Genomic DNA, 9,636 nt, shown 5'->3' on the forward strand with positions numbered 1-9,636 from the left:
GGAGTGAAGTCGAATTAACCGACGCACGACAAAATTTGTTCGAATTAACGAGAGTTTCGCCCCATAGACTCTTATGTATAATTGTAGGGACCTCGCGTGCGCGTCGAGTTATCCGATTTTCCGAATTATGGCCTCCGCGATCGGCTCCGGCGGCTCGCAGTCGCGGAGGCCACGGGTAGTTATTGCTGCCGCGGCAATAAAACCCCCAAAGATGGCGCTAGTTGTATGATTACCAACTTTGGCGCCAATTTGTCATTAGAACCGTCCTTTGGGTCGGTGCTACCGGCGTGAATTCGTCACGCGCGAGTGCGACGAAAAGTGAAAATGGTACGTGCTAACCGATACGACCGCGATAAGCTGGTACGGTTTATGCGGATGCAAAATGCATTATGTTCAATGGGTGCTCAGTCGGGGACTTGACTTCACTACTTTTAAAACGAAAGTACTGTTTAAGCGGGTACGTTTTAACGAGGTTTTACTGTATTAACAAAACAAATTCTTCACAGCTTTCTTGAAGGCGGTGTTATTGGTGATGGCGGTGATGGGGGCCGGAAGGTGGTTCCAATCGGTACTTGTGCATGGCAAAAATGAATTCAAGTGCATATTAGTACGATATGAGGGAACATGAGGGAACATGTGATCACTATGCGATGGAATCTGTGATGGATAAAGCAATAGCTGGCGTCTCACGCAGGGACTGCTATGGAAAACTTGATGGAAAAGACACACTCTTATGCACTCGCGACGAAAAGCCGAGTCGGTAAACCGAGGGAATGTTTCATGGGTGAAATGTTTGAGTAGCAAAAGTAGATTGAAAAGATGAAACGAGTTGCACTGTTTTGAATAGACTCTAGAGCCTGCGTTAATTTTTCGTTATGGGCATCTCAGATTGTGCATGAATATTCAAGTTTAGGTCGAACTAGAGATTTTTAAAGTGTCAATTGAAGAGGAGTTGAAGGAGGTGAAAAATTGCAGCCCAGATAGCCTAGTGTGTGATTAGCATTTTTTACGTGCAATTAGTGTGCTTGTCCAATGCGAGATCGTGCATTAAATTAATTAATGAATCGACTGATGTTAGTTTCGTGTTATTGACGCAGTAAGTAAAATTTCAGGGCCTAGTAGATTAACAAAATTTCCTTATTAACTTACATTTGGGAGCATTAAGCCTCATTGACCAAGTATGGCACCACGATTAAAGTTTGTCAAGATGGAATTGGATTACAGTGGCCTCATGATTGTTCCAAATTACTCGATATGAAACACAGTCTCAGCAGGCGTCTGTGCATTTTGGAAGTGTCGATGCGTGCAGCCACACTGCCTGCTGCTCACTTGGAACAACCGTCCTGCAGGCGGGATGTGCTGCGCCCTGCGGAGAGTGAGGGTGTGTCCCTCGCGCCCTCCGCTCCGGCCTTGAGTCTGCTCGAGGGGGCCAGCTGCTGCTCCAGGGAGACCCTGCCCGAGAACGGTGTGGCTCCGGCCGCCCCCCTGCAGCGTGGGCGGATCCTGGCTCACACCAACTGTGCCCCTTGTCGAGAAGGGATTGTTTTGCATCCTGCTCAGCGCTGCTTGTGCAGAGAGCCTTTGTCTGTCACATGCTTGACACATGTGCTCGGTTGACTTGCTTCAGAGCAGACTGAATAGGATTAGTGATGGTCGCCCACGAAAGGCAAACCTGTAGCGTTGGTCAGGTGGATGAGATGCTGGTGCAGAGACTACACGCATGCTCGAGAGAACTGCTGTCTTCCTCCTCTTTTTCAAGCAGCATGTATCCAAAGTGCCTGCCTCTGCGCAGTGTTTGTTGGGGCTTGTGTGAAATGTGCAGTAACAATACCAGCTTGTATTTCAGCCCAAGCAATGCGGGTGTGACTATCACTGGGCTTGTCTGAAATGTTGCGAGATGTTGGTGCTCTTGACTGTACTTAACTCGCTACTTATGTGCCAGGCAGGCAGGTCAGTGCGTGCTGGGAAATATTCTGCTGTCATCCACCTACCTGGTGATGCTTGAATTCAACTTGTTCCTTTTCGTGCTTTCTTTATGTCTGTACATGTGACAGTGTGCAAGTTTGGCCTAGCAAGTTCGTGGGAGGTTACACTGACTTCCATGAGGAAACTGCTGTGCTTCAAGCCTCTGCATACTGTCCATAACTCTTAAGATGGATGTCTGGTTCTTGTTGGGCACTGTGTACAATGCTGACCTGCACCACAAGGGATGGCATCAGGTAGTTCGTTCACATTTCAAGTGCATCTTTTGTTAAAAAAAATAAATTTTGGCAATACCCAATGAAAAAATTTTTCTGTGCAGTAGATTATATTTAGATTGTATCAACAACTTTCACATGCAAAAGCGTATTTTGTACCTGTGCAAGTCAGTTTCAGCAAAGCTTGACCGGTGACTTCTTTGCCCGTTGCGATAGAATGTCATCTACTGCACGCATTTATCAAGATTTTCTCGGGCACTTCATTCATTCCCAACACTGAGGCCTGAGAACAACTCTCCTTCATTTAAATTACTGTATTTTACTCACATTAGACATGCATTTTTTAGCCTGAAAACTGATGACAGTTTTAGAAAAATTTTGGTTGCACATTCATTTTGCGCGACAAAAGAGAGCTTTAGAATTTGGGAACCAACTTTAGGGGCCCCCTGTTTGTGCCGTGTTAGGTGGCCTTGCACCGTGCACCCGCAAAGGGGTAAAAAGTAGGGGCCGGCTGCATCTGAACTGCGTTATCCGCTCACAGTGCCATTCCGGCTGTGAAGTGAGACTCTCGAGTGTAGATATTTGAAATTTAATTTTAGTCGCACTTTTATTTACACCGGCCTAGGCAAAAGGCAGTAATGAATAATAAAAAAGCTCATATGAAATTGAATTGTTTGTATCGTGTTTAATAAATGATCGAGACCAACCTGTTTTAACATCTCGTGCTGTCTGAAATGATATCTTGAGGGAAATCAGACGTGTACTTGCTGAGCCCAGCAGCTGTCGAATTCAGAACAGTCAAAAAATTTACGCGGTTTTCATAGCTAGAATTCTGTGGTGTGGGCGCCTTGGGGCAAATAAAAAGCTCCATCCACCGTTCATTTGCCGTGAATGCGAGAGGCAGTGAAGTGGCAATGACGAACTGGTGGTGAGACAAGCAGCCCTGCTTCGCTGGACTTTGCTAAGTTGGCCGTCTCTACCCAGCGTTAGGGGGCCACGCTATTTGGCTGGTTTTGGGGTAGCATCGCTTGTTAACCATTCTGCAACCAAAATAGCTTGTGTGTTCAATATGAGAGGAAATATGGTACTTTTTGCGCTCGTTTGTTCTTGCCAGTTGGTAAGGTGCACTTAGAAAATTAACAGGTGGTTACCCCAACTGTATGATGAGTGATGAATGCTGGCTGGTTTGTCTGATTATAAACGCCGTGCATGACGGTGTGGCCACTGTGTTTATTTGCACTACGGGCGAGTTACAGTAAGTGCTTTGTATTGAAAGCAATGTGTCGACACGGGTTTGTGGATCTTGTTGTGCAGCACATATGCGGACAGTGTCCCAAGCACTTTCCTCCTCTATTCCACCCGCTGGATAGGTATGTGCGGGCTCTGGCCTTCGGCACACATGCATCGTTCCAACGCTCCGCTCCCTTTTTTGTGCAGTGGATGGGACATGTTGTCACTTGTGTTTCTGTCATCACTGTGGCAGCCATGCCTCCAGAGTAGAGCGAGCACTGCCTCGTGGGAGTGCCTGTGCACTCGCAACCGGCTCTCCCAGGAGGCTGCCACGTGTCCCCTCCTCCTCCATGTCTTCTCTCCCTCCCCTCCCTGTTAGTTGTGAGAGGGACAATGATTGCTGCCCAATACTGGGAACAGGACTGAGGCATCTGGATAGGCTTGCACGGCCAGTGCGCGGTATTTTAAAGGTGCAGTCTTCTCATGTGAACGCCTCACTTTGGGATCATGAGGTGACTTTGACAGCACCGTTGGCCAAAACTTTTTTGTGCAGTATCGGCTGAAGTGCCCTCCCCTCCAACCCCCCCCCCTTTTTTTGAAGTGTTGGGGTATGTATGGTTTTTCGGAACCAGCTCACGCACTTTTGTGCGACTGCATACTACCTGGCAGTACAGTTGGCATTCCACCAGTCTGCTTTGAGCCCATGCTCCACTTTGTCCATTAGCACATGCCATGTGCTGTGCACACTTGCCTTTGCCTGTGGGGAACGGAAAGTTTTCACACAAGCACACCTTTTTATGCAATGCCTCGGTACTCGGCCCAAAGCTGAAGCTCACGGGTGTCTGTGCTTTTGTGTGTCATTTTTGGTTGCCCAAACTGTGTACACTTATATTCTCACTTTATTTGCTGTTATTAGGTACAAAATATGCATGTATGCATGTCACTTCTTGTAATTTGTAGGAGTGTGCGAATATTGAATTTCTCGAATATGAATTGAATACAAACATGCAGAAAAAATGCTTTCGAATATTGAATATTTGCTTAGAGAGAAAAATATGGAAAAAAGCAAACATTGTTCTTCTTGTTTACAAGCTGCTACTTCTGTGTTAGGGGCAGCTTCTGCCTGCGTTTATTCCTTGGTCATAACCACAGAATCGAAAGCACTCCACGCACAGGATGCCATCGAGGGGCACGACGTTGATGGTGCCTTGACTGTGTCTTCAGTGGGTATCACTTCAACCGCCTGAAGTTTCCTTGCCACAAGATCCTTGAGCTACACCAAATGGCCAGATGCATCATGAACTGTGGCCTTGAATCGTGGGTCCAAGAACGTAGCCATACTGGCAGCTTCGTCAAAGAGGTACTTGGCAGAGCGAACCTTGACAGACTTCGCAAGGTTTTTGGCAAAGCTATGGTTGTCACGAGTAGTTTCAAGGCAATGCAGTATACCAAAGATAACTGGAATCTGGCAGGAAAGTGAAGGGTACTTCTCAGTACTTACAGTCGCAGTTGCCTCATATAATGGCTTTAGGGCCTCCACAAATTCAGTTGCATTTCTCCACTCTGAAGAGTCCAAACTACTGGCAGCAGTGTTGGACAAAGCAAACTTGAGTGTGATGGCTTCTTTGAGTTCATGCAACCGTGAAAGCATGAAGTACCGACTGTTCCACCTTGTTTCCACATCCTGACCAACATGAAGCACTTGCATGTTCAGCTGCTTCTGCCGGTCCTCGAGTCTTTTCTGTGCTGCAGGACTATTGTCCTTGCTTTCTTGCACAGCCTGCTCATGGCTGGTGTACACGACCTTGCGTCACTGATGGCTAGCTGAAGCATGGGAGCAAAGCATGCCCACTCCAACCTTGGCAACATTCTGGAAGCAGCTCGCATGTTACGGCCATTGTCTGTTACAATGTACTTGACACAGTCGTTGGTTACTCCTACTCGGAGCATAGCTGCTCCAATAAAGTAGCAATGTTAATAGATGAGTGAGCTTCAGGCATATGGCACGTGTTCAAGGTGAACCATGTCATCTCGAACCGCGGACTAAGGAAGGGGCAGGTTAGGCTTAAAAAGCTCTCATTAGCATGGGAACTCCAAAGGTCACTGGTGAAGGCGAACGTGCTTGTGCCATCTGCAAGAGCTTTATGAAGCTCAGATCTCACCTTTGCTCTTGTATCGTCGTACAGGCACGGAACAAACACGCACGTGAGTTTTGCACGAGATGGCAGAGTATAGCCTGGCACCACTTCTTTGATAAGCGCTCTGAAGCCTCGGTCTTCGACAATACTGTATCGCTGAAGATCTAAAGCAATCATCTCTGTGACTTTTAGATTTAGCGTGTTTTCATTTCAGACAGGGGCTGCTACGTGCGAACTAAGTCATGCAGCGTTGGTTGATTTTGATATCACTTTAATTGCAATAATGATGGATGCTGCTTTTAGATAATTTTGAAGCGTCGTGGTCGTTCTGGTCGGTGTTTGAAGAACACGTTCGCATGACTTACATTCCGCTGTTGACGGCGACAGCCTCGTGTAATAGTCCCACAGGAGAGACTTTCCGCATTTCTTCCCTGGTTGGCTTATCGCTGGTGGCTGACATCCTCGCTGTACATGTGCGCATGTGCAATTCAGATGGGCAGCAGTGCGCGCAAACTGCGATAGAACGATACCACTACGTGAACTGGCTGCATGAGCTGCTCAACCAAGGGTGCCTGAACAAAGACGATTTCAGTCACTTGAGTTTTGGATTTTGATTCGATAGCCAATGCAGTCGCAGTTTTGGAACTGCTGTGGTTCATGGCAATGCGGCTGTTGGCCTGATTCTGCTTGCTGTCTTCTTTTGATAGTTTTCTTGGCATTTCTACTCGATCTTCGCATAATTCATCCGGGTATTGCGGTCTCTTCACGATCGTGTTGAGAGAGTCGGCTGTATTGGACTGCAGCCAACAGACAGAAGACTTTTGTATATTCGGTAATGTTCGAATATTTGCGCAGTCTTGATGTATTTGGCAATTTTTGAATATTCAGGAAACTCCGAATATTGATTTCTCAAGTCGAATACGAACCGAATAACAAAAATATTCAATTCGTAGTAATTTGGCTTGTATAGTGCAGCACTTGCTTGTGGAACAGTGTTGTACAGGAGGAATATTCCTTGTTTTTGAGTGTTATGTATTGAAGGCTATCCTTGTATGGCACATCTTGTGAGCAAAATACTTTCTCTGCCAAGATGCTGTTCTTGAGGCTATGTTTGGAAACACTGCTGCCTTGAGCGCATCCAAGCAAACAGTGGAATAAAACTGCACTTTGAAACATACTTTTTTTGCTGGTCTCTTTCTGTTGGAACGTTACGAGCAGTATCATTTGCCAGATCGCTTTTGCCCTTTCCCTCTTTCGTGTTTTGTTGCTAGCTGGATATGGTTGCTTCTTGGTCTGCCCTTTCTCTAACCTCTCTTCCCGCACTAAGCTATGGACATTGGCCTACAGCTCCACACAAAGTGCCGTTCTACCAATAGGAGTGTCTGCATCTACTGACACCACAGCCATGCCACCATGGCGATTTAAAGGGTCAGTTTACTCACGAAGATGAGTGTATAAATAACGGCATAGTCCGGTAGTTGGCACCCTATAACGTGAATAACGAGGGTACTGCTCCCTGTTTAGGCAGGAATTGATATTTTAATTTGGCATTACAAGTCGCGTGAAAATGCATCGTGGCACCCCAAACGTTTTTTTTGCAGCATGTGGTAGACTTTCTTGGTAGAGAGAGAAAGGAATTTTAATGAGAGTAAAAGGAGGAGAGGTCGGCCGGTGGTAATACATGGCCCTGGCCTGCTACTCCACACTAGGGAAAGGGAAGGGGAGAAAAGGGAAAGTGCGAATGAAGGCTGATGATGGCATAATGCAATGAGTTTCATGGGTGATGTCCACACACACACACACACACACACACACACACACACACACACACACACACACACACACACACACACACACACACACACACACACACACACACACACACACACACACACACACACAAACACACACACACACACACACACTGGCTGGCACTCGCATCGCGGTGAAGCATAAGTAAATATACTATTTACCATTACTAAGTCCCAATGTCACAGAAAGGTGTTTTTTTCTAGTAAACTGTAGAAGGCAGACCGCTCACTTTTCCTGTAAATCACATGAATATTTATAGTTTAACTTTTCTTAATCATATTTTTAAGTGTTTTTCAAGGAAGGGCCTCACCGACGTCGCCGCTACGCTCGCATTGGTGCTTCAGTCTCTACGTCTGCTATTAGGGCGCGTTCACACTTGTCCAAAAATCCGGTGAGCGAAGCGGATTCGCTTGCCGCAAAAAGTAGGACCTGTTCTCATCTGTTGACGCCTGGCGAGGCGGAACGACCGCGCTGCTGCTGTTTCTCGCTTTTGCACATCACGTCGACGCTCGCGGCCAGGGTTGCTGTTGGGAATTTTTCAAAAAGAGCCAGAACTGAAGCTAAAAGTAGCCAAAAGTAGCCACGCCACCTGATCTTGGCGCCAAATTTGTAGCCAAGTAGAAAAGAACCATTATTATAAGCCACTTTTATTAATGAATAATAAATAATATCATTTTGAATCAACACAAAAACACAGAGTAAATAAAGAGCACGGAATTTTGGGCCTCTTTCTCGGCCTTCAAGTATCAGGTGCGTTGCAAATAAGTAAAAGTTCAGTCCGCGTAGTTTATGTAGAGTAGATAGTGTTCTTGCCGGAGTAATTTTGGCACATTCTATTCAACAACTCAGCAGGAACGTTAAACGGTGATGCTGTTTTTTCTTGCAGTCGTTGCCCGAATTTGATTCGCAGAATTGCCATAGGCAAATCCAGCTACATTTTGTTACGGATCTCTGTTTTCGTCAAGTTCACGGAAGAGAACACGCGCTCTGCATCAGCATTAGAAATTGGAAGGGTCAAAATTTTCAGTGCTCCTTGCGCCAGGTGTTGAAAAGGGCATTCGCCGCAAGTGTCCTTGTACGATGCCGCTGCGTGCCGGAAAGTCAAACATGATGCGCGATCAAGTGCACCGCTAATTCTCTGCTGCTGGCGTATTTCTGACTCCAGTTCGTTGGAGGAATATATGCGTCGAGGACGCGCGCGCGCATCAAGGCGACCAGGACAGCGATGAGGACAGCAAAGCTTGGAAATAATTGTTCTTTTCTGTTCTTGCTTGCTATTGCATATGCAATTGCAAAAAAAAACGGCTAGTAAATGCGCCAAAATAGAAGTTCAAAGTAGCCAGAAAGTAGCCAAGAAGCCAGCGTGAAATTTTCTTCGCCAGACGGGGTCGAAAAGTAGCCAATTTGGCGCAAAGTAGCCACCAACGGCAACCCTGCTCGCGGCTTACACAGATACGGTGAGAAAAGAGCATAAATCGACGCTGTCTACGTACTATAAGTGTATGCACGCTTACGTGCGCTAAACGCAGGCGCATTCCCACTTTTAGTTCAGAATATGCTAGCACAGACGCAAAAATAAACAGCCTATAGTGGTGCCATCTGGTTCTCAGGATGGGAACCATTACTGTAAACAAACGGACTCTCCTCTTAAGCCTAGAAGAGGCAGAATCGTCACTCTAATTTTAAAAAATTAAGGCAGATTTATCACTTATACGTTTTCTTATAGGCAAGGTGAGATGAAGCGAAAGACCGGTGCCCGATTTATGGCCATTGAACGCACTGAAAAAGGCAGCAACAACGAGAATTCAGTCCGAAGCGAGGGGTCCGGCTTCGAAGGGCACAGCCATGTTTGTCGCCGCGCGGCGGAAATCGTTGGGATAGTCGCTACTCTCGTCATCACTTTGGCTGTCGCGACCGTGTTTATCCGGAGTTCACTCATATGGGTCAATGTTTTGTTTGTTCATCCGTGACAATATTCTCTTTTCAACATCGCTTAGGTTCTGAGAGCTTGACATGCTGCCTGTCAAACAAGATACCATGTCGCTTCATCTTGGATTGGATTGATTGCTGCATCCGTCATGGTCATGGTGCTCACGTTCCTATATTTTATTAATGACAAAATACGGCTTCACATAATTGCGACATATATAACCAATGTCCTTTCAGTGCCGATTTCTTTTATTCATCTCAGCACTTGAAAATTGCACGTTATAAATTGCTATGACGCTTGTATTTTCATGGTTGCCAGATGAGTCTAC

The 9,636-nt window shown here is 46.2% G+C and overlaps 1 protein-coding gene across 18 annotated transcripts in view; it reads left to right on the forward strand.

The window, feature by feature from the left end:
* LOC149326174 (uncharacterized) overlaps positions 1-6,744 on the forward strand; it is a 36,527-nt gene extending 29,783 nt beyond the window's left edge. For 15 of the 18 annotated variants that reach the window (XM_089562876.1, XM_089562879.1, XM_089562867.1 and 12 more), the window contains one exon: positions 1,350-6,744. In XM_089562876.1, the coding sequence (XP_089419002.1) occupies positions 1,350-1,617 (268 nt within the window). In that variant the 3' untranslated portion in view covers positions 1,618-6,744. Of the gene's footprint in view, positions 1-1,309 lie in introns of all 18 variants that reach the window. The other 3 variants (XM_089562886.1, XM_089562883.1, XM_089562884.1) reach the window with 3 other exon arrangements.
* Positions 6,745-9,636: the final 2,892 nt, after the last annotated feature.

This window comes from Amblyomma mixtum, chromosome 10 (genome assembly GCF_055824585.1).
Source record: "Amblyomma mixtum isolate Tamu chromosome 10, ASM5582458v1, whole genome shotgun sequence".
NCBI lineage: Eukaryota > Metazoa > Arthropoda > Arachnida > Ixodida > Ixodidae > Amblyomma > Amblyomma mixtum.